At 44.8% G+C, this 26,335-nt stretch overlaps 1 protein-coding gene across 1 annotated transcript in view; it reads left to right on the top strand.

The window, feature by feature from the left end:
* The window catches only part of LOC310878185 (AT-rich interactive domain-containing protein 1B-like), a 240,202-nt gene that overhangs the window by 60,349 nt on the left and 153,518 nt on the right, over nt 1-26,335 (top strand). The window contains exon 3 of the mRNA XM_083792341.1: nt 8,438-8,584. Within this exon, the coding sequence (XP_083648467.1) occupies nt 8,438-8,584 (147 nt within the window). The remainder of the gene's footprint in view (nt 1-8,437; nt 8,585-26,335) is intronic.

Below are 26,335 nucleotides of genomic sequence, written 5' to 3'. Positions count from 1 at the left end.
TCCCGGGTGCTTCTGTGTTTATTCCTACTAACAACAACATTACATGTTTAAGGCATTGAAATTGTACAGATTTGTTGGCTACCCAATCTACAGATTCACAACGCGGTGCATGTAGATCAGGGTTTTGGTGAGTTTTTTTAGTGGGGGGGAAAAAGAAGATGGATGAGGCCTAGTGTAGAGCTGATTATTTTGAATTTGAATCGTGAAAAGTATTTAACCCCGACAGTAGCACTTTGAGATGTAAAGTGCGTTATAAATAAAATGTATTACTATTCATTTTTTATTAATTTGGGTTGTTATATTTTGTCTAAATATTTTGTCTTCTATTGAGACATTTAGACCAGTGGTTCCCAAAGTGGGGCCCGGGGACCCCCAGGGGTCCTTGAGGGAGTTCCAGGGGGTCCCCAGCTATATTATAGTGGAACCAAATGGACCCTTATGGGTCTGTAACTCCAGAGAGTGTACAAATGGAACCAAATGGGTCCATTTGGTTCCATTTGTACACAGTTAAAATAGCATTGATTTTACAATATAAATTGGGGGTCCCAGAGATAGAAATGCCATTAAATGGGGGTCCTCAGTGGATTAATGCATGTCAAACTGGGGGGTCCTTGAAATTAAACGGGTTGAGAATCACTGAAAATGTAAATTTGATGTAATGAAACCTTTACCAACTGTCGACCTGACATGCATACTGATAGGTCAGGAGGATGTATTAAAAACTATGGAGATATAAGGTTTCTGCCCGACAGCAACGGTACACACAGTATATTAATTGTTGCATTAATCGTAGGGGGGACTCTTAAAGCAAGTGGTATAAATATGTAAATGTTCCGTCTATGACAAACTGATGACCTCAAACGCAGCGTGTCTCTGCGTTGCATGGAAGCTGATTCACACTATAAGCTGTGTGAGGACATCACTATGGAGACAAAACACACCCCCCACCCACCCCTCTCTCTCTCTGTGTGTGTGTGTGTGTGTGTGTGTGTGTGTGTGTGTGTGTGTGTGTGTGTGTGTGTGTGTCTCTCTCGTTCTCTTTCCGCTATGCTCTCCAAGGGCAGCTCATTCATGAGATGTCAAGTGTCTGGTGTGCGAGAGAGAGAGAGAGAGAGAGGGTGATCAAAGGCAGGTAGAGAGAGAGAGAGAGAGCGAGGCAGGCAAACGTGGAGGTTTGTCACCTTGAGAGAGAGAGAGAGAGAGAGACACCGTCGCTATAGCGATGTAATCTCCCCCTCCCTCCCGCCCTCTCCTCATGTTTAATCATGAGGGGAGGCGGCCCATTGTTGATTGCGGCGGCGTCCTCGCATCTCATTAAGGGGACTCACCTTTCCAGGCAAATTACAGCGCAGTGGGGCGGTGGTCACGCACGCGGCGGCAGCTAGCTCCCCAGACGCTAACGGCGGCAGCCGGAGCACGGCGCCCGTCCGTACATATACTGTACGTAGGTTTTGTCCCAGGCTACCGCTCGCTGCTGAAGTGGCACGCCGATTTGTTTGAGTCTTAAGTGCGCCGATAACCTTTGTTAGCACGAACTGATATGCATACCTGGGTAGGATAATACACTCTGTATGTTAACGAGACGCAGAGGGGAAGAGATTATTTTTACTTTCCCCCCCCCCCCCCCCTAGCAACAATGATGACCTTTAGCGATAGGCTCCAGCGAGGAGGTCACCTGGCGAAGGTTTGCTTTGCTTTATATTGGAAGTAAGCTCTTTAACCACATGGGGGGTGAATATTCACCGGAAACCAGATCCACAAGCTCACAGCGCCTCCGGGAGCTTGTACTGTAGATGTACTATCTTTGCTGGAGAACAACGCACTTAAATGAACACACTTGTTATTAATTTGATTGGATCTACAAAGCTTGTCGAAACCCTAAGTAAATGAAATTATATTTTATGCTATTTTTGAAAAATGTTCATACAAATTCCTGTAGATGTAGTTAAGCAGTGCATACACAGTAAAATCCTCTGTTATTTAAAATGTATTAATTGGATACATCTTTTGTTAAATTAATGTTTTTTTTATGTTATATAGGCTCCACAGTCACAGTTTCCCCCCATGCTGATCTTGCTGATGTCACTCAGCACTCACCCTCCTCCTCCTCCTCCTTATTCATCACCCAGTTTATCCCAGTGTCTCGTCACTTCATCTGTCTCGTTCACATTCTCCCCTGTTCTCCATTCATCTCTCTATCCTGTCTTTACACTGTCCTTCCCCTCCGTCTAAGACCATCAACCATCCCTCTGTCTATCTCTCTCTCTCTCTCTCTCTGTCTCTGTCTCTGTCTCTCTCTCTCTCTCTCTCTCTCTCTCTCTCTCTCTCTCTCTCTCTCTCTCTCTCTCTCTCTCTATCTCTCTCTCTCTGTCTAGGATAGCTTTTTGAAAAAGAGAGAAAAAAACCTCCACAAAAAGTTAGAATGTGGAGATAAGAATAGGTAGTAGTGGTAGGGGGGCGTGATCTGCGACTGGCTGCCGTGTGCTGCTAGCACGCTAATGCTAATGCGGCGCCTCTGCATGCTTGTCATGTCCGTCGGCCTGCTTAGCGCTCAGCAGCGCCGTCGGCTCTGGTTGGCTGGGCCCGTATGTCACTCAAACGGACCCTAAAAACTGCTGGTGCTCTCGGCTCCAGCATGGCGGCACCGCCAGCCCAGCCAGCCGTGGCGCTGCGCCCATAGAATTATGAAAATTCAGTCCATGCTCGTTTGGCCTCAATTGAATTTATTGGCAAGCGTCTGGGCTCAAAGTGAAGCACATGCACAGGTCACGCGCACACAGTCGCTCGCAGACAAGCACAGTCGCTCACACACGCAGTCCCTCGCACGCACGCACACACAGTGACTCTGAGAATTGGTTTACAGTGTCATCTGTATAATGCAGAACCCTGTCACTTCTGACCACTGGGTCAGATGGGTGGACCGCGACAGCTTTTGAGAGCGTTTCATTGTGTTAACGACGACAATCGTTAAATCCGTTTAATTTTAATTTTTGTTGTTATGGGTTAGCAGCAGCGTTCAATTTAATCTAAATTACATTGCTTTCAGCCCTCCGCAATCTAAAATTGTTTATACCGTTGCTCTAGGCAACGTAACGCCAGCTGGACTGATCCACACAAACGTATGTCAGAGTGATGCTTTTTACTGGTTGCCTTATCCGTTGGTGTGTTGTGGATTACACTGGCACTGCTCTGAATGCCTCTTGTAGACAATCACAATGTGTGGTTGGAACTCTAGCTGCGTTGTGTAAACGTGTGTGTGTGTGTGTGTGTGTGTGTGTGTGTGTGTGTGTGTGTGTGTGTGTGTGTGTGTGTGCGTTGTGTGTGCGTGTGCGCGTGTACCCATGCCACCCAGGCGTTGGTTGTCATCACACCCGGCTCTACAGTTTATGGCGAGCTATTTTCTTCACAGGATATCCATCTATTCTGTCATTCTCTCATCTGTTATCACTTTTTAACAAGCTTCATCCACGTGAATACAAACTGCATCCTTTTTCTGGAGGGCGAACAATTCTGTGAAAATAGCCAATCTTACCGGAAAAGGAGTGGCCTAGGATCTATGTGTCAATGGTTCTCAACCTTTTGAGGCCGCAGCCCGCAACCCCCAAAAATAATCCTTTTTGAATTGGGGAGGGAGGTGGACATGTTTGAATGTGCCATCGCACAACAACAACAAGCCTGCTGTTATCCGACGGTTGGAAGGCGACCAAGCTTGTTCGTTCGGCTTTCGTCACTTCCATACAACTTGCTACCCGAAGCGACAGCGTACCCACCAGCCATTCAACAGCAGATCTTCCACAACGGATGCTTTCCAACACGTACCGCCGTCGTTGTTGGTGCGGCGAAGAGCCACCTTAACAACAAGCAAACATCATTGCACAATCGGGGTGGGCACACTGGGTCATGCTCTGAAGGTTTAAGTGTTTATTACCACCGAGCCTGTACAGTATTGTGGCTCTTCCTCAGGGCCTTGAAATGAAGAGTAGATGTAGAGTGGTGGGACGGGTCTCTGCATGTCAGCTAGACTGGTCTGTCTGGTATTTGTACTGTCTGTCTGTCTGTCTGTCTAAAGCCACCCACAGACAGGTGTATAGGTCTCCATGGAGACCTAATCCCCACCAATCTTAGTGTCTTACATCAGTATGATGTCATCACATCACTAGTTTCAATTGCTCTCTCCCAGCTCATTATGCACACAGTTGCGTGCGTGTGTGTGTGCATGAGAGAGAGACGATTTGTGTGCATTAAAAATACACAAGAATCTCTCGGATTTACTGTGCACATGCATGTGGCTGTGTGTGCACGTTAAATGTCAGAGTGTGTGTGTGCGTGTGCGTGACTGCGTGCGTGCGTGCTGTCCTGGCCAGCAGTAATGAATCCAGTGGTGTTGTTGGCATGAGCGGGGCCATGCTATTAACCTCTCTGCCAGCTAGACTGATCTCACCCCCGTCCGTCCGTCTGTCCGACTGCTCCTAATGATGCACACACACACACACACACACACACACACACACACACACACACGCATGCCTCTCCTGTCTAATCAGGTTTCCATTTGAGGTGAAGCGCACATTTCACACGGTCTCCGTTCAGGGTGTGAAAACATTCCCCCTGTTCAGCAGACAGTCAGAGTTACACTTCAAACCGTGTCCCGCGTTATTATTAATGAGCTGCATCATGTCTTCCAGCATAAGCACACACACACACACACACACACACATGCTCTCTCTCTCTCTATCCCTCCCTAACTCCCTCCCTCCGCCTCTCGTATGTCCAAATAAACCGTTCCTCATTTTTATTATTATTTTAAAAACATTTTTTTCCAAAATATATAGAAAATAGCCAATCTACAAGCTTATACAATTCTATTTTCACTCATTATTTCTTGAGAGCGTGCTGTGCTTTGATGTGATGTGGTCATCATAACATACCTATTACATCATACATACATAACTGCCAACTTCCACACACTATTATCATCCCCCCCTCCCCCCCCAGTGCAACGCCGGGGGGATGGGGACGGGGAACCCATTTGGACCTGACGTCGAAATAAAAAAAATGTCTTCTAAATCCTGAAAGTTTTCTGAAAAACCTGTGTTTCTATTCATGTCAAGGACCCCAAAAGTTTGAAGCGCGGCCGCGCTATGAGCTTGTAGATCTGCTATTTTTCAATAGCTAAAGTATAACATAATGCTTAAAACACCAAAAGGGGTTCCCGGCCAGAATGTGTTAAAGGGTCCTTTTATACTTTGGCTGATATAGCCGATCTACAAGCTTGTAGCGTCCACAACACCTTTTGAGCTGAGGAGCACTTTGGATATCGTCTCTGTCGGGTATATAACACTACATTTTGTCAAACATTTTCAGGATTCATTTAAAAAAAATGCAAATCTATACATGCTCAAATGCGCCGTGTTTCGAGCTCACACACACACACACACTTCAAATCAGTGGCCTGTGGGTGTGCATGCAGTGTTACCCGCCCAACGGGCCGATAAAATTCACAACGTGACACGATGGGATAAAAATATGGCAGGGAAAGTGCTGTCATAATTGTCACATCGACACACTCGCGATCGTAAATGTTGTTAAATGGACAGCCATGGGAATTGGCTTGTGCTCTTCTCCTGTACTTTAGCCTGCGTGTGTGTGGGGGTGGGTGCGTGTGTGTGTGCGTGCGTGCGTGCATGTGCGTGAATGCGTGCATGTGTGTGTGTGAATTGGCTTGTGAGTACTTGAGCATGTGAACATGTCTATTATTGTTGCAGTCGTGTGTCCAAAACTGTTGTAGTTTTTCAGGACTCAAATTCAATAATAGCAGATCCAAGCTCACACGTTTTGAGCTTGTAGATCTGCTATCTTTGTGTGACCCCTTAGTATGAAGAAGCTAAGACATTAAATATGGAGATAAGAGGTTTCTGCTCGACAGCAACGATATCTATATGCATGTCTGTCGGTGTGCGTGCGTGTACGTGCGTACGTAAGTGTGTGTGATCATGTGATGCGTGTGTGTGTGCGTGCTTGACAGAGAGAAGTTCCCAGCCTCCACAGGAGACCTGTGGAGGGTGCAAAGCAGCACCTGGTGCACACTCTGCAGTCATAACAGATGACACTCTGGGATTAAAAACTCTACATTTGTGTCGGCGCCAAAGCTCTTCACGCGTGCTTCCTTCTTCTCCCCGAAGGGCCCCCCCCACCATAACGCTCCCATAAGCATCACGTAATACCCTGGCAATGCTTTTTAGCATGGCTTGTAATCGGCTGCAAGTTCCTTAGCGATCAGTCGTGCGTGCGTGCACGTGTGTGTGTGTGTGCGTGCGTGCATACTTTTTTTATACTATTTTATACGTATTCTTTTATACTATTCTATACTTGTGAAGGCCACAAGAATAGCATTTGAGAAATACAGTAGTAGACATTGTGAGGACCATTTTCCTGGTCCTCAGAAAAGATTTAATGGTAAACAAACAACAACAATAACAAGTATGTCCAACAACAAGCATGGTAATTCAAACCTGTGTGTGTGTGTGTGTGTGTGTGTGTGCTTGTGTGCACGATGGGGCCAGTCAGTGTGGTAACACTCTTCCAGCCCTCCTCCATCTGCGTGCTGGCTTGCCAAGGGGGATAATGACGGGGCGTTTGGCAACCGACAGGACGTAAAGTTGGAGACGCCGTCGTGTGAGTTCATTAGAGGAGGGTGAGGAGGGGGTTTGGCTAAATGAAGCGCCATTCATCATCTAACTGGGGAATGGGACTATGGCTGGAAGAATGGATGGATGGTGGGCTTTCTGTTTGTGTGTGTGTATGCTTGCGCTTTCCCAGCATTCCACAGAGGCTGTGTGCATGTGTGTGTGTGTTGTTTGAAGCTGACTCAGCTCCGACGTGATTGGCCCGTTACGTCACTGGAACCCAGATGTGATAGGCTGTCGGTGTCACACCTTTAGCAGATGTTTGGTGCGAGTTCAACTGAACTGCCAGGAAGTTCAACTGAAAGGAAATCTGATCTGAGGTCTCTCTCTCTCTCAATTCTATCTCTCTCGCTCGTGCGCGCTCAATTTTTTTTCCGATTTCAAAATGCTTTAATGTCATGATAAAATATGTTTTCCTTTGCGAATGCATATAGCCTACAGCCTAAGACCAGATGATGTATATACAGGGACAAGTGGATAACCTACATCCTGTAACAACAAGTGAATGACAAGCAATGACGTTTAACTTGTGACTTTGTTTATCCAGATGCGCTTGGCTCTTCTTTATTGTCCACCGTCTGTCCCTCATCGCAACTATTACATTATGAGTTGCTACAGGGACTCTCAAGCAGGGACGTGCACACATAGATATCAAAGGGGGCCCTTTTATTCGTCTGCAAAACAACTGCCCTCTACCAGACCACGAATGCAGCATTTACTATGGTGAAAGAAATGCAAATGCCGGCCCAGGCCGTAGCGTAACGGTCTGGGCACCGGACTGGTGATCCAGTCGCGGTGTGCCGCGGGTTCGACTCCCGGACCCGACACGGCCTTTACCGCATGTCATCCCCCCATCTCTCTCCCGTTTCCTGTCAGCCTACTTTCTATCCCTTAAAAAATCAATAAAGGCGTAAGCCGCAAAAAAATATCTTAAAAAAAAAAAAAAAAATGCAAATGCCCTCCTCTTCTTTCCATGCCATACCGGAAGGCAGCTTTCCGAAGTCTCCTGAACTAATTTGTTTCGAAATCCATGCCGTACACTGCATCTCCAGTAGATAAAGAGTGCAGGGTTGCGCCCCGAAAATAGCTGATCTACAAGCTCTCAACGCATCGCAGTGCGACGTGTTGTGAGCTTGTAGATGTGCTATTTTCGCTATCTTTGTCCAAAAGTGCCCTCTTATGGGATTTCAGCCCCTGCCCCTCTCTACACTCTCTGCACGTGCCTGCTCTCAAGAGTTACATTATTGATCTTCTGCATTACTTAATTTACAAGAAGTCTGTACAATTAGATAATGTAGTAGAATTGTTATTTTGATCAACGTTTGCCTGTCATCTCTCCTACGGTACCAACATCAGTACAGCACAGAATTGTGGACAAAATCTTATCTGAACGACAACAAAATATTCAAAGTTTATGATCTGAGATGCTAAATCTCATCAAATGTGGCGTGCACAGACATTTATATAGGGGCAGGTGCTCAAGTGAAAAGGGGCACTTTGTGCAGCGTGTGCAACCGGCTACACCGGCCAATAATTGATCAATGTCACCATGGTCCACATACTGTAGGCCTACACTGTACAAAAAATACGTTTTTTTCTGCCCTTGTCCAGAGGGCAAGGGCAGGTGGTGCTCTAGCGCCCCCTAGTGTCTATCTCTGCACGCCACTGGGTCAATAAATACTGGACCTTGACATGAAAAGGGTTTGAAAAGCACAGCTCTAAGCGCTTTGTGATTGGTTGTTTTTTGGCAGGTGGGGCCGTACAGCCAGCAGCAGGGGATGGCCAGTTACAGCCAATCCCAGCAGGGGACACCCCCGTACTTCAGCCCCACTCCACAGACCCCGCCTCCAGGACCTTCGCAGACCCCCTACCTGCAGCCCAGACCCCCACCCCAACAGGTACACACACACACACACGCTCATGCCCCATCCGGGTCACGGCACCAATGTTCCCGGGTCTCATGGAATTCCCTATGGCTCGGTGGAGATATTAGACTTGTATTAGACTTACTAGCAGTACAGGTGTATAAAGTATTAATTCTCATGTAAAACATCTGCTGGGTTTTTATCGGTTTCAAATAAATGCAGTCTGCTTTTACATGTAGTTATATCACTCAATATTTCATTGAAGAGGAGATTGGTGTGTGTGTGTGTGTGTGTGTGTGTGTGTGTGTGTGTGTGTGTGTGTGTGTGTGTGTGTGTGTGTGTGTGTGTGTGTGTGTGTGTGTGTGTGCATGCATGCGTGCGTGCATGCGTGCGCGCGTGTTTCCTATTATGCAGTTTTTCCCTCTCCTTAGTTCACATTATGTTGAAGCATTATTCATGAAGGGTATTTATAGATCTGACTGTCTGTCTCACCACTCTCTAACACACACACACACACACACACACACACACACACACACACACACACACACACACACACACACACACACGTTTGTATTACCATACTTGTGAGGACAGGACAACATTTTAGGATAGTGATTTAGTGAATGATCTTTCCTTTCCTTTCCAGCATACATGTGTATTTTGTAATAATAAATCAGGCATAACTCCAAACCTTTAACACCTAAACCTAACCTCTGAATGTGTAATCTTATCCTAACCTTACAGTAAGTCCAACCTGAATGTTTTCCTCTTGTAATCTTAACTCCCAACCATTTCTCTTGAGTGCACCTCCATATAATAAATAATAAACAATATTATATTATATTATTAAAATATGGCACACGATTCTTTCCTAATAACATTTTTAGTAGTAGGTTTCCATATACAGTATATTTGTGGAACACACACACGCGCACGTGCGTGCGTCTGTCTTTGAGTGTGTGCATGCATGTGTGCGACACTGACGGTCTGTGTGTGCAGCAGCAGCAATTTGGAGCTGTGAAAAGGTCAAATGATGACCTTTGTGTGTGATTCTGGGCTGAAATGAGACATGATGTGAGCCGCACGTCACAGATTACACACACACACACACACACACACACACACTCTCTCACGTGCACATACTAGATTAGGATGTCATTGCTGGTTTGACCCTTGTTTTGTGACCTCTCGTTACTCAGAGGAATCAGAGGGGAGGAGAGTTGTGTGTGTGTGTGTGTGTGTGTGTGTGTGTGTGTGTGTGTGTGTGTGTGTGTGTGTGTGTGTGTATGTGTGTGTGTGTGTGTGTGTCATCACAACATCATCAAAGCTGTCGCCAGGCAGAAACCTCCTATCTCCGTCTTTCAACGTTTATTATTTCTTCTTTCTTTCTTTTCTTGCGTAAAGTATCGCCCTACTGCATTGTACAAGGGTGTTGCACAAGCGTGCGTAGCCAATGTATAGGCTACAAGCTCGGCTATTTGCACTCTTTCAAAAATGATAAGCAGATAAAACAAAAAAATATATATATACAAGGTTTCCTCATGAGACATTCTCCAGTTGATGGAACCATTCCTCTGTGTGTGTGTGTGTGTGCCTGTGCGTGTGCGTGCGCGAAGCCATCGTTATTAAGCTGCTTCCCCAACACATCAGAGTGAAGATGGCATCTTGTCTTTGAGCATATCGACCCACTGTGACCCCGTCTGATTGCTAGATGCCCACCAAGTTAAACAGACTTTTTTCTTCTTCTTTTTTGGCTTTCGTCTTTATTTTATATTTTTTTATGGAGGGACAGACAGTAGGCTGACAAGAAATGGGGAGAGAGATGGGGGGAAGACATGCAGTAAAGGCCGGGAGCGGGAGTCGAACCCGCGGCACACTGCCAGACTGGATTACTAGCCAAGTTGCCTGAACCATTGAGCCATGGCCCAGGCTTAAACAGACTTTTATGAGAAGGGAGGGGGGATGGTTTTATTTAGTTTTTAATAGAATAAATAAACGTGGGTGTTTACTGGTAGAATTCAGAGCTCAGAGAAGTTGGTCTGAAAGACGCCTCTTTGACGTTCAGATTTAACATTGTCTGTCTGGTCACAGCAGCATATTGTGTTTGTATTTGTATTTATTGCAGTGTTACTCTCTCTCTGTATGTGTGCACATGTATGGCACATAATTATCAGGTTATCAAACACGGCATGTATTTATACTCTCTGTCGGGTCCAGAACTGGTGCTTTTCAGTGCTTTTCAGGATGAAAATGAAAAAGTAGCAAAAGTAGCAGATCTACAAGTGTTGCATTTTGAGCTTGTGGCTCTGCTCCTTTTGATGCTTAAGTGTAACCCTGTAACAAACACAAAAAGTCAACACTGGCCTTTACATACCATGCGTGCATATCCGTGTGGTCACAATAGGATCTGTGGTCATTCCTCAGCTCTGTGTGTGTGTGTGTGTGTGTGTGTGTGTGTGTGTGTGTGTGTGTGTGTGTGTGTGTGTCTGTGTCTGTGTCTGTGTGTGTCTGTGCATGCACGACATGCCACGGTCTCATCTGTGAAGCTGCAGTTCCTTCCTGTAGTTCAGAGCCAGAGCGTTGAAACACAAGCCAGCGTCTAATCTACCTAAACTGCCTTATCCTAGATCAGTTCTTAACACAGTCTATAAGAGGGTGTCCCTCGTCATGGCTGTACTCAGATCAGTTCTTAACACAGTCTATAAGAGGGTGTCTCTCCTCATGGCTGTACTCAGATCAGTTCTTAACACAGTCTATAAGAGGGTGTCCCTCGTCATGGCTGTACTCAGATCAGTTCTTAACACAGTCTATAAGAGGGTGTCCCTAGTCATGGCTGTACTCAGATCAGTTCTTAACACAGTCTATAAGAGGGTGTCCCTCGTCATGGCTGTACTCAGATCAGTTCTTAACACAGTCTATAAGAGGGTGTCCCTCGTCATGGCTGTACTCAGATCAGTTCTTAACACAGTCTATAAGAGGGTGTCACATCACCAGACTTTCCACCTTGGAGGAAAGCCTGGTATTCGTTGGCCTGTGTGATCCAGTTTAGGCCACGCATACTTATTTTTTTATTAAAATATATATTTTTATCCCACGATTTTGTAACCCATTTTTCACCCCTGTGTCAATCATCTAATGTGATCCTGGGCTCTACACACCCTCCGCCAACCTGGGGAGAGCAACGGACTTAACTCATGCTTCCTTCATGCGTGAGTGTCCAAGTTGCTCCTTTACACGTGACAGGGGGGAGTTTCCCTGGTTGGACGTAGTGCGTGGAAGGAACACGTTATTCCAAACAGTTCTTTTCCCCTCCATCAGGCGCCCCAGCTGGCCAGGGGGAGGCAGTTTAGAGACCAGGATTACTGCATGTTTTTGTGAGGTTACCTACCCTAGGGGACACGGGGAGAACATGCAAACTCCACACAGAAAGGCCCTTTCGCCACGCATACTTGAAGAAAAAATAAAGAAAGAAATCTGTTCCTCTTTCTCAACCCGTATAAACCACTCAATCCCTAGCCTTCCTACCGCCTGGACCCCCTGGGGACCCCCTCACGGACCCCCTGTGGACCCCCTCACGGACCCCCTGGGGACCCCCTCACGGACCCCCTCACGGACCCCTGGGGACCCCCTCACGGACCCCTGGGGACCCCCTCGGGGACCCCCTCACGGACCCCTGGGGACACCCTCACGGACCCCCTGGGGACCCCATCATGACCCCCTGGGGACCCCCTCACGGACCCCCTCACGGACCCCCTGGGGACCCCCTCACGGACCCCCTGGGGACCCCATCACGACCCCCTGGGGACCCCCTCACGGACCCCCAGGGGACACACTCACGGACCCCTGCAGTTCCCCAAACTCCATTCTGAGAACCACTGTTTTGTAGAGTCATGTATAACTGTCATCCAAAGTTTGCAGCCTTGAGTAAACCTGCATATTTTTCGAGTGATTTTAACCCCAGCTATTTTCAGTAGCAGATCTGCAAGCTCACGACACATCCCATCCTCACGTGTTGTGAGCTTGCAGATCTGCTATTTTCACAATTTCATGTACAAAGTATTATAGCATGTATGTATTCAAATGCTGTGCTTAGTTACGTCATCAAAAATGGTAGTCCCTTATTGGCCGGAGGAGAACACCAACATACCCAGCCGATCGCAGTACTTGCGCGCTCTGCTTGCGCAAGTGATGAAAAAAAACATCAAAAGAGCTTGTAGGTCTGCTATTTTTGATGCTTTTGTGTGATGCTGTGGTGTGATCAAGTAGGGCATTCATTTGAAATATTGAGCACCACTGATACAGAAACGTAGGTATTTCAGAAAACTGTCTGAAACTGAACTGAATTTAGAAGACATTTTTAAAATGTTGACGTCAGGCCCAAATGGGTTAACAGCATCATTGCGCTGTATTTTTGGCACTGCTGCTTTAAATATTAAAGGGATTGTGACATTAAAAAAAAGGTTTTGGAATTGTTCTTGTTTTTTTTAGGTTTTCTAATCTCAATTGCACCCAAAAAACATGAACTTTTAACATTCAGTAGATTTTCTGTGATCTGGGGTTTTCTGGCTCAAACAGGTGCTCTGATTTGCCGGCAGTAAGTGACATCACTTACTGCAAATCCCATATATGTCAATGGGATTTGCCAGCAGATGTCACTGTTTCACTGTGTTGCCTGTTTTCATTGTAGCTCAAAAGGCCCAAAAAACCCCAAAGAAAACTTCAGACCACAGAAAATCCACTGAATGTTCAAAGTTCAGGTTTTTTGGGTGTAATTGAGGTCATAAAACCTAAAAGAAAAAAGAAAAATAAATGAAAATGAATGTCATAAAACCTTTAATATTATACAATACATATTTATAATATATATTTGCTGGTATGCTTTGTTAAATTTGGTTCGAGACTGCTGCTAAAATACACATTCGGAGCCTTTAATTGTGTTACTGTATGCAGAATGTCTTATGGCTTGAATTATTATTATGTTTATTATTATTGTTGTTCAGTCTAATTGTCCCCGCATCATTGAGGCAGTTGTAATTTAAAAAGCCGTTTCCCATTAAAGTTACATTTCATCTTTGTTTTATTGTTTTTCTTTCTTTCGTAAACATTGTGGCATATGGTACAGTATAGGCGCCTAGCTCACTGTGTCATATTGAACTGTATAACACAGCCCTAATATTATGTTCAGACAGGGAATAGATACCCTGTATTCATAAATACTGTATGTTGGTTTGTGTTCTGTTGTGTGAGAAAACAATGTTGCACATAGAGCTAATCATCTGGGGGGACACCCCCCCCCCCCAGCATATTGGGGCCCCAGTTTGGCCACCACTGAAGTAGACCCCTGGGTGGGGGACCCCAGTTTAAGTATACTTGGGGTTTAAGTGGTTAATAAAACAGAGTGTAAGTATCCTATTTCTAACGGTATGTGACCAGTATAATAGATGTTCTTTATGTTCATTATGTAATGTAGTCCTATAACCTGTGGCATTATTGGTTCCACACTCTGTGTGTGTGTGTGTGTGTGTGTGTGTGTGTGTGTGTGTGTGTGTGTGTGTGTGTGTGTGTGTGTCCGTGACATTTACTGTTGGTGGTAAAAAGATAAATAAAATACCTCCTGCAATGTGAAACCCAACCTTGTTTCCTGTATTAGCCTTAACTGTTTCCTCTTCCTGTCTGGGAGGAGGAGCGTGTGTGTGTGTGTGTGTGTGTGTGTGTGTGTGTGTGTGTGTGTGTGTGTGTGTGTGTGTGTGTGTGTGTGTGTGTGTGTGTGTGTGTGTGTGTGTGTGTGTGTGTGTGTGTGTGTGTGTTTGCGCTCGCTCGCTCGCACGTCGATGTGCTTGGCCACATATGACGTAAATTCTCCATTCATTGTCAATGGGAATTTAATGTTTGTGTAAGACGAAAATCTACTCTAATAGCTGAATATAGGAGGAGCTAATGGCACTCAAAAAAGAGAACCAGTCGTTTAGATGCTCGAGAGACAAATATCTGTAGCATATATATATATATATATATATATATATATATATGCTACATGTTCTCCATACTGGATGTGTTGTAACACCTCAAAACTCCCTCACACCCCCATTGACGGAAATGGGAAGGGGAAAAAAATGCAAATTGGGGAGTCGGGGTTTGAGAGGGAGTGCAAGGTGATATAAAATGAGAGAGTTAGAGAGAGAGAGATGGGGGGGGGGGATGGGGTTGGATGCTTAAAGTTCAATGTCATTAATTGGTCAGCATTTGAATATTAAGTGAAGAACTTGGTTAATTAACAGGATAATAAAAAGTGCTGTGGGGGGGTGGGGGTAAGGGTGGGAGGGCTGCAGGAAATGGAGGGCATATGGCAGAGAGGAAGGCAGAGAGACAGACAGAGAGAGAGAGGGTAAAGCCGGGTGCGCTACGATAAGAGAGAGAGAGAGTTGCTTGGTAAAGGTCTGGCGGTGGGTAATTTGCAGCGAGCACAGCGTTAATTGTCATAACCTTTTAAATGGCAGAGTTTATCGGAGTCCTCTAAATGTCCCCGCGTATCTCCACGGCAACCCCCGGTCCCACCGCGCTCCCATTGGCTGCCGCCAACGAGCACTTAAATCCTGATGAGTTTTTGAGCGAGCGTGATGTGTGTGTGACTGTGTGAGAGACAGAGTTTTTAATTTAGTGTGTGTGTGTGTGTGTGTGTGTGTGTGCGTGTGCGTGTGTGTGTTTTACCTCAACATTGACTGACACTTGCTAATTGCTCGGACTAGAATTTGGTCGGGCAATTTGTTTTTCCTTTTTTTCCCCTCCTCTCTCTCTCTCTCTCTCTCTCTCCTTTTGATTTGTGTTTGTTTTGGTACAGACGTGTTGCGATGATTCAAATGCAAATGAACAGCAAGCAGAGAGAGAGGTGTTGTTGTTTGTGTTGGTGTAACAGGACGGCCATGATCGCTGTGGATAGAGAAGGCCAGTAGTTAGCAGTGCACGGCCACGGCGTACATTCACTCCCACCACAATTATAACTAGAAAAAGTGCCCTTCTGGGCACAGGTCTCCACCAGGATTCTTTCTCAGCCTAGTGGGAATATGCGTGCACAGTTTCATGGCAATCGGACGCTGCGTTGAGGAGTTGTGGCGATTTGTACAAAGCGGGCTACTCCTGAAAACTGTAGGAGCCAATCGTGGCCAATCAGGATGGAATATGAGAAATCAAACAAACCTGTGTTGATCACATGACTATGGAGATCATGTGTACCGATTTGCGTGAAATTTGGATAAAATCTGAAGGAGTAATAATAGAAAATGTGTTTTACATATGTCGGCCTCCTGGTGGCGCTATAAAGAGCAGATGTGAAAAATTCCAGACAAAGGTTTTTCCTTGGCCTCTAGGGAGTTGGCATACAAAGTTATCCACAGATCCGTGCAGTTAGAGGTAAAAACACTTTTCGGCCCGTTATAGCGCCACCTTGAGGCTGAGATGAAATTGTTCATGTGACATTTCGTCCTCGGCCTAGTGGGAATGTGGGTGCACAATTTCACGGAAATCACGCGATGTGTTCATGATTTGCAGCATTTTGTTTGAAACTGAGCACTCCTGTGAACTTTGGAAGCCAATCTTAACCAATCAGGATGGAGTGTGAGAAATGTGAAAGACCGGTTTCGTTGAATGGCTCTAGAGAGACTGTGTACCAATTTGCGTGATGTTTGGACAAAATCTGTAGGTGTACTGTGCAAAAACTTGTTTTGCACAAAGCGGCCTCCTGGTGGCGCTATAACAGGCCGTTCTGGAAAGTTTGGGGCAGAGGTTCATCGTTGGCATCCAGGGAGTGTGTGTGCAAAATTTGGCATCGACCGGGTTAACGGTGGCCGAGATTAGCTGCTCACGGACACACGGACGGACGGACGGACACACACACACACACGGTCGGACGGAGTGCAAAACATACTCTCCCCCCATGCCTTCGGCCTGGTGGAGACAATAATATTATAATTGTAAGTAACCTGTGACTATAAAGTTCTCATATTATGAGAACTTTACAGTTACAGGTTACTTTGCACATCTTGATTATTGTTGAGGGTCTCCTATATATACAGGTTTAATGCTTGTTTTTTGTTAAACAAACATTAATAAAACGCCATTGACAATGGACAGAGTGTGTATGTATGTATGTATATATATATATATAAATATATATATATATATTCCGGCCATTTGAAAATAGCAGATCTACAAGCTCAGATGGGCTCCTGTGAAGTGTCAGCCACACAGTGGCCAGTTTTCATTAGATTTGAGCTGTAGAAAAAGACTACTAGCTTCCGCAGGCTAACGCTGCTGGCTACTGTGTGTGTGCTCCTGTGTGCATGTGCACCTATGTGCTGGTGGTGCGTGCGCCTCCTAATTTTGTGTTAAAGGTCAAAAGTACCAGTGTGATAGAATCCATTCTGAAAGACAGCAGAGAAGAGCTCAGCCCACAAATAGACCTATTAAGATGGCTGGATGCACGCACGCACACACACACACACACACACACACACGCTCGCACGCACACACACTCACACGCTCGTGTGCACGCACGCACACACACACGCACACACACGCTTGTGCGCACACACACACACACACACACACACACACACACACACACACACACACTCGTGTGCACGCACACACATAACCAGAAGCTATTTCCATCTAAATGCTCACATTTATGCTGATGACAATAGTAGGCTAAGCATACAGTGTCATAATGTGCATCATGAGTATAGGGCTGATTCCCACAGGCTGTCTGTGTTTCTGTAGTGTTTACCCTCATTCATTTGTACCTGGAGAACACCTGAGTGTTCTTACTGTGCATGTTTTACAAAACACAGTCCTGTCTGACTAGTTATTTGGGGTACTGTGTGGATGACCAGGTAGTTACTAGTTATTTGGGGTACTGTGTGGATGACCAGGTAGTTACTAGTTATTTGGGGTCCTGTGTGTGGATGACCAGGTAGTTACTAGTTAGGAATGAGCCCATGCAGGACATCCACGTTATGCCGTCATTGATAGGACAGTATGGGGAGTAACACGCAGCAAAGGTCGTCTGGATCGGGGGTTCGAACCCGCGACACGCTGTCAGCCTCGGTGCACCGGACCACCACGCTGGCAGCCCGGCCCGCCTCTGATGTTTGACAATTATTTGGACAATGTTTGACCATCTTTATAGTTTGCTCATTACATTTTGACACAGTAATGGTTGATTTAGTATTAGTATTATTATTTAAAATTTCACAGATACAGTATTAAAAAGGGCTTTTGTACATCGCAACCTGTATACATTAATACTGTATGTTGGTTTGTTTACTGTTGAGTGAGAAAACAACCCACACACACACACACACACACACACACACACACACACACCCCTGATTCACAGTCTAGAAGTGAAAGGGACTGCAGCTGTCAGCACCACGGACAGCTCTCTGACATGCAGTAAGGTAAAATCACAGTCAATCAAATCAACAATTTATACATGTATGCTATTACATAAATGACAGAAAAAAATAATGCATGAATAAGTAAAGTCAGACTGCAAGAGATAAGCGCACCATGTCATGCCGTGTAACTGATTTCAGTGGAGTCAAGGACATAATAATTTAATATATTTTGTATATACCTTACCCATAGTTTTAATTGTATGTGCAATAAGCATATATATAGGCTACAGTACAGTTTGTTAGAGATTGCTAAAGGCTATTTGCCCTTGGGCATCTGAACCACTTACTAGCAAGGGGGTCCCAACATACAGTAGCATCACAACCATTTTAACCACTTTATCCATGTATTGGTCACAAACAGCATATCTTCCACTCCATGAAACCCACGTCCCTCCTACGGAGGCCGTGATCCCATATGAGGGGCGCTGTTATATTAAAGTCTTAACTCATGTTGTGATGTAATGGTGATGCAAAACAAACTCTCTTTATTGTTAATGGCATTTAATGTTTGTGTTTAGGATTAAGATGACGTAATTTTCCCTTCCTTGTCAATGGTGTTTTTAAAACAAACATTGAACTAAAAACAAACATTAAACCTGTATATAGCCCTCAAAAATAACACCTGCGTGAAGTGAGGGGCGCTCTCATCATCATATACGTCATCATACATCATCTCATTCCGGTCAATCACAATTTGCGTCCTCACCTTCGTCTTCAATGTTTGTGTTAGGACAATGTTTGTGTTCACACAAACCCTCAGAGTTGGACATAAGAGGGGCTAGCGCACCTCAAAAACCTAGGGTCGTTTAAAAGTTTTTTAACGTATTGGATCGGAAGTGAAATATCTGGATGGCAGACTCCCTATAGTCCCTCCCAATCCACATGCACTGTTTGATGAAAACATACGGCACATAAGAAATAACTATTCTATTTACATAACCTCTGCTGTCAAAATGTTGATTTCTCACATTATATTTATAATTATATTACTGTGCAGTGCTCTCTCTCTCTCTCTCTCTCTCTCTCTCTCTCTCTCTCTCTGTCATGCTGTGTTATTGTTGCCACAGTATACTTGCTGATTGCTTCAATTATGGTCTACTCAATCTGACGTGTGTGTGTGTGTGTGTGTGTGTGTGTGTGTGTGTGTGTGTCATCCACAAACACAAAGCTATGAAGATTGTGCTTTACCCCCCCCCCCCCCTCTCTCTCTCTCTCTCTCTCTCTCTCTGTGTGTTTGTTGTTGTTTTAAATGCCAGTCGTTTGTCATGTTTCACAGATCATCCGTACGAACGGAACGACCGCTAAAAATACCTCCTTCAACAACAATTATGGCCAGAGAACACACATGGCACTGTGTGCTGTCACGTCAAAACACACGCACACACACACACACACACACACATGCACGCCCGCACGCACACTACACATCCTACTGTTGTGCACACACACACGCACACACACACACACACACATTTACAGAGAATAGAGAATTCACCATTGGTCGACAAGCAAACACTGCAGTCGACACGCACACACACACACACACACACACACACACACACACATCCTACCTTTGCGCGTGCGTGTGCGTGCGCGCGTGTGTGTGTGTGTGTGTGTGTGTGTTGGTGGTGGTGGAAGGGGGGGGGGTGTCTTTGTCAGGGGAAAGTGCGAGGAGGAGGGGCTTTTCCTAAAGAGATGCAATTAAGCTTAATTTTTAATGAATATTAATGCCATTAACGTCAGATTGAGCAGAGATGTGCATCTGCCAACCTGCAGAGAGAGAGTGGGAGAGAGAGAGGGGGAGAGAGAGGGAGGGGGAGAGAGAGGGAGGGAGAGAGAGGAAAAACGGGTGACTAATTAATTTGGTAGTCATGAGGAGCTTCACAGACAGACAGACAGACTTTTATTTTAAACCTTTATTTAAACAAGATCTGTGTTTTCACACACTATACGATATGTCCATATAATATTCTCAGAGACAGACAGACACACAGACAGACAGACACACAGACAGACAGATTGTTGTCAGACGGTGATGCAAAAAGGATAACACAAAAAGCCCAGAGGGCCTGTTTCCATTGTGGTCCTGTGTGTTCAATTCATCACGGGTGATGAACCCTGCACCTACACAGGTGTGCAACATCATCTACACCGACGCGCTCTCTAGTCAGGACATATCTGAGCTGGATTTAAGATCAGCTATTATATTATGACCTTGAAGTTTGAGGTCAGATGTAGAGTTGCTGTCCGGCTCCATCTATGCAGATCTAGGTGATGATCCAGTCTTCTCCATGTGTGCTTATCCAGGGGTTGATGGGGTCAGTGTCGGGATCTTCATTTCAGACAACTCTTAGTGAATTTAGAATATACATTTATTGAGCATAATTGAGCATAGATATATGAAGCATAGAATGGCGTCAGGGCTCTGTCCCTATTCATTCCCTGTAACATTAACATTTTAGTTAAATTATAAGTAGAATTACAGGATGAATACTTTTCTATATGTAAACCATTTACCGTTTCATCTCTTGTCTGGTGGGAACCTCATATGTCCAAAAGTGTTAATTCTCAGGATTCACAGTCAAAAGTAGCAGATCTACAAGCTCGTGGATCTATACTATTTTTTTAAATGTTTTTTTCTTTTCTTTTTGTGGCGTTCGCCTTTATTTTATATTTTTTATAGAGGGACATACAGTATGCTGACAGGAGATGGGGGAGTGACATACAGTAAAGGCCGTCGGGATCGGGAGTCGAACCTGCCAGACTCGGGTCAAGGTGCCTGGACTGCTTTTGATGCTTTTGCGTGACGCTGTAGCACGATCAAGCAGTAGGGGGGTAACGACAAAATGTAACAGCGATACAATACATATCACCATACGATACATGGACCATATTGGTTCATTATGGCGATACGATACGATTCAATGATTTGAAATCCATACAGTAACTATTTAGCAAATACTTTCAATATGTGTGAAACTTGTGGATAGTGCAGGTTTTAGAGATATTTATTTTATTTATTATTTATTATTATGGATATAAATAAGTAAACACAGTTTAACAACTCTGGCAAATAGATTGACATTGTATTTGAACACATATGGACAAACCCACACCTTGACTTGACCACAGAGAATACACACATGTTTCGATAGACGAATTATAGCTATGTGGAACAATTCAATACCGATTATTTCCATTGCAAAATGAACAAAGTCAAACGATATGATGTTTGCTGTTTACATATCGATATACTTCGATTTTTTGAAATAAAACGATATTTCGTTACAGTACTATATTGTTACACCGCCAGCATTTACTTACCCAAAGAAAACAGCAACAAAATACCCCAATAACACCACACTCGACGCCGTTCCACTTACGTTCCACTCCGGTTAGAAGTCGGGGCAGGTGTGTGTGTGTGTGTGTGTGTGTGTATATGTGGGGGGGGGGGATCAACTGTGTGTTTGTGTCGTATTGATTCACGCTCCGTGTAAAAGCCCCTCCCCCTCCACACTCCCTGCATAACAGCTCTGGCTCAAGCAGTCATCTATTCAATCAAATCTAATATTACTCTGCCTCTCTCTCCACACTGCTGTCTAATAGCATTTAACTTGCAGTTTTGATTCCCCCTGAGGACCCCCCCCCCCCACCCACCCACCCTACCCACCCTCGCTCGCTCTCTTCAAACGCTAACCTCACACCGACTCCCACCGGTTCTATTACGCCAAAGATGAAGTCTTTTGAAACGCAATGATGATGAATCAGAAAGTGTGTGTGTGTGTGCGCATGTGTGTGTGCGTGTGTGTGTGTGTGTGTGTGTGTGCGTGCGTGTGTGTGTGTGTGTGTGCGTGTGTGGATAGGATTAGCCGTGGCCTAAGGCTTAAGGTATGGAGTGTGTGGAGTGTATTTTAGCGTCGTCTAAATTAGGGGTGCAACGGTTTTCGGTTTAAAACCGAACCGTTCGGTACAGCATACACGGTTCAATGCGCTCTAATGAACCGCGCTATTTCGGTTTGCATTAATTCATTTCTTACAGCTGCGAAGAATGTATTTCTCGGTCACACACCAGCCTACTTAGAAGTCTAGCACTCTATCGGTCACACACTGTCCTACTAAGAAGTCTAGCACTCTTTTGGTCACAGAAGTGTAGCACTCTGTCTGCCCACCCCCTACACACACACACACACACACACACACACACACACACACACACACACACACACACACAGAGAGACGGCATGATGAGGAGAATCCACTCCAGCCCTCGTCTTTAAACGTCGTTCTTGGAATAATTATTGATCGTCATACACAGAGACACACACAGCGGAGTAACCTCGCGCCAACAGGCTTCTAAGCACGGTCTTTGTAAATTTGTTCAGATCTGATTCTGCATCTGCACTCGCTGTTTGAGTGCTAATTAAGAGGGAGAGTGAGAGCAAAAACAACCCGCAGCAGGACATTAATTCCGTCAGAAAAGTCCCAACAAAATGTCCAATCCATGACTGTAGATAGAAGCCCTTTTTCTAATAATATAAGCATAATATCCTTAAATCCTCATGTAGACTTATTGTAAACTTTTGTATTTTTCTGTGCGACACGAGTACACGACGCATTCACTGTGTGAATCTCTCCCTCCACCACTCTCCTCTCCTCATGTGCTTACTGCCCCGTGTGAGCGCATAGGTGCATTTTTCCCCCCTTGAAAATAATGATGAGGCACATTAAAATGGCAATATATGGTTTTTTTCCCCCTTTAAAATAATGAAAAGGCAGAAATGCCTAATAAAATAATATATGCAAAAAAATAAGAAAGAAGAAAAGAAAATGCTATAAATAAACTTTTTGAGTGGTGTAAGCCACTGCCTGGCTGGCTGGCTGGGTATGAGCATGAAAACAGCATGGTTGTTTTTCACCACCTGTGTGCAACCTAACACACACAAACACACACACACGCACATTATTAACTGTATATGATGATTTCGTGTGTGCCAGTACAGTGACAGTACAGTACAGTACAGTAGAGGGTACAGTAGAGGGACCGGCACACAGTAACTCTGTAATTTCTCAACCGTTTCGGACACGGGGCGGCTCGCCGGAACCGGCCCGGCCCCCTGGGCGCATTCCTGGGGGTCACTTAACACGGGTGTAATTTTTTTTACTGTACCGAAACCGTGGCCCCCATACCGAGGTTCGAACCGAACCGAGGTCTAACTGAACCGTTGCACCCCTAGTCTAAATTAGCTTGGAAATGGGATTTTGAGACAATGGACTGGAAAAGGTGACAATGAAATGGATGCACTGGCATGTGCTCTCTCTCTCTCACTCTCTCATTCTCTGTCATTCTGTTTATTCTGGGTTTCATTTTTGCCTTCATTCTTTCTCCATCTCTCACTTTCTGTCTTTGTTTCTCTTCCTTCTCTCCCTCCCTCTCTGTCTCTCTGTGTCGGGCAGAAACCGCCTATATCCATTATTTCAACCTGTTTGTGTTTTTCTTTGTAAATGAGTACTCTACTTATCACTGGTGACGTGTCTTGCACCAAAGGTGTTTCTTAGAACTACTTAATCATACAAAGTGTGTCACACAAAAGTAGTGAAAATAACTCAAATTGATTTGAGCTTGTAGATCTGCTATTAATGTGATGCGGTTTCCACCCGACAGAGGCGATAATTTGCCTCTGTCGGTAGTAAACCTCATGTCCAAAAAACGGTTAACTTTCCAGGATGCAAAAGTATCAGATCTACAAGCTCAAAACACGTCGTTTTGCACCGCGTTTCAAGCTTGTAGATCTGCTACTTTTAATGTTTTTGTGTGATAGTATGATCAATTACGGCGTTAATTTACATAAAGAAGTACAAGTTCAAATCTGGAGATAAGAGGTTTCTGCCCGACTGCGACCATACTTTAGTTGACAGTGTAATGATGTAAGAATCTATAATAATATATAATAACAACAGTAGAGAGAATAACCTTACTTTGACCTACTTAGCATAGAAAACCCCCTGAGTGCACACGCACACAAACACACACACACACACACACACACACACACACACACACACACACACACACACACACACATGCATGTGGTGTATTTTCACACCACATTAGCTGACTAATCTAGAAAGAAGACTGAAAAAGCTCTCTAGAACAAACTAAATAGCAAACTGTACTGTAGTGAAAAACCTTGTCAAGTCGGAGTTGTATTGAAGACAAAGACCAAGACAGAGAGCTTCGCCTTAGACCCTGAGCGTGGAGCTCAGGGCTCCTATAGTATTGACCGCTGCTGCGGCCAGCCAAGATCCCTCTTTCCTTGACAACATGACAAGATATACTATTCACATCAAACAGTTGAATTTCTGGGTGGGGTTAAGATTTCACATACATGCAGATCAACAAATTGCATAGGAATAGCAGATGGCGGCCTACGTGTGTTTTGAGAGAAGCTTCAAAGGAGTAATGAACAATGCAGGGTACTTGACTGAGTGATTGCTTTCAGCTAGACAGCCGTCTTGACTAGACAATTGACTTAACCTAGCATCAACTTAGCACAGTGACCAAAATGTATTTCCTATAGTTGAGCATTTGACATAGCCTATATTATTATGAATATCATGAAATTTGGATACCACACACACACACACACAAACACGCACGCACGCACACACACACACCCTCTCTCTAACTTAAACCTAAATAAGTATTTGACTTAAATTGCAACCATTTGTCTCTTTCATTGTGCGTCATCATGACTGTGTGTGTGTGTGTGTGTGTGTGTGTGTGTGTGTGTGTGTGCGCGTGCGTAGTCAGGTGTTGCATGTCAGCACTTGTTTTCCCTGTGTTTACCTGTTGAGTGTGTGTGTGTGTGTGTGTGTGTGTGTGTGTGTGTGTGTGTGTGTGTGTGTGAGCCTCCAGTGAAAGACTTCCGACCATGTAATGAAAGCCTGCTGCTTGGCGCACCGCCAGGCCAGGCTCCCATTGATAAACAAACACATCAGCCAAGGCACGTGCATGAGCACGTGCACGAGCACATGCACGAGCATGTGCACACAAACAGAAGGCTTACCCCAGGGGCGATGCGGAGGAAACAACTCGAGTCCCCAATTTGGCCATGTCGATCTAGGTAAAAATGTACAAAACGGTAAACTTTAATGTTTTAATAAATTGAATGATGTGGCCTGTTGTTTTAACCAGCGTTTTACATGGAAGTGCCCGCTTCCGTATTTGAATTGAAAACACGCGTCTAGTGTGAGCAAATCCCAGTTGTTCTCAGCATCCCACCTCCCAACGTACATTGATCACAACTGTGTTCTCTACGCGCTAGTCGTAACACTCCGGTTCGGGTGCAATGACAAAAAATAATCCGCTGGCTGTCTATGGGAACGCAGTTTTTACAATCGTAATAGCTCAGATTCTTATTTTTTGATCAAAACAAGCTTGATTTGCATCTTATTTGTCTAAAGGATGTGATCGCCGGTTACAAAATGCATGTTTTGGGTGAATTAAATAACATTTAACGCGATTATTCACTTCCTGACTCTCAGTTTCCGAGTGAAACGCCTTTCAACATAATACGGTCCGTAATAGAGAATGCACTAGTGGCGGTCCTGCAGTACACAATTCAGCCACCAGATGGGGGTTATAGCTACGGTTGAGGTAATCATGTGGTGCCCCACGCCACTCACCCCCTACTACGGCCTATGGAAGATCCGGCTCTGTCTGCGATGCGTTGTGAGCTTGTCCATCTGCTATTTTCTGAAGTATAGAGCCCCAAGTATTGGGGGATTTATGTGGCGAATGTCTGAAAATGCAAGGTCCTAATAATAATAATAATAATAATAACGATCATCAGGATTCCCCTCCCAGCGACACTGACCTCATGCACTGAGAAAATGAATGTGGCGCCGGATTCACTAGCCGGTTGGAATGCACTTCCTGTTGCTGGTCTTTGGCCACTCGCTGCACTCCCATTTGGAATGCCTCGCTGAGTCGCTGTGTTCCTTTCTTTGTCATGCTGTTTCTTTCCAGCTGTTGAGAGCGAGACAACGCTCTCCCTAATAATCCCAGACAAACGGATGCCAGACAACTGTTGAAGCTCTGTATACAGTGTGAAACAAAAGTGTGAAACAGAGAAAAGCTGAATGTTTTCAATGGAGAGTTGTGTTTTCAACACCTGCTCTCACTCTGTCACAATATTGTGACATAACATGAGAACGAACAAACGTACACACGCACGCTCGCGAATGTTGACATTATTTCCTTTGTCATGATGATGTTGTTTGATATTAATTTTGACTCAACTTCTCTCCTGAATTGGTATCCTGA

Source organism: Protomyctophum parallelum (genome assembly GCF_964188405.1).
Source record: "Protomyctophum parallelum genome assembly, chromosome: 20".
Classification (NCBI taxonomy): domain Eukaryota; kingdom Metazoa; phylum Chordata; class Actinopteri; order Myctophiformes; family Myctophidae; genus Protomyctophum; species Protomyctophum parallelum.
This window is presented reverse-complemented; position numbering and strand designations above follow the sequence as displayed.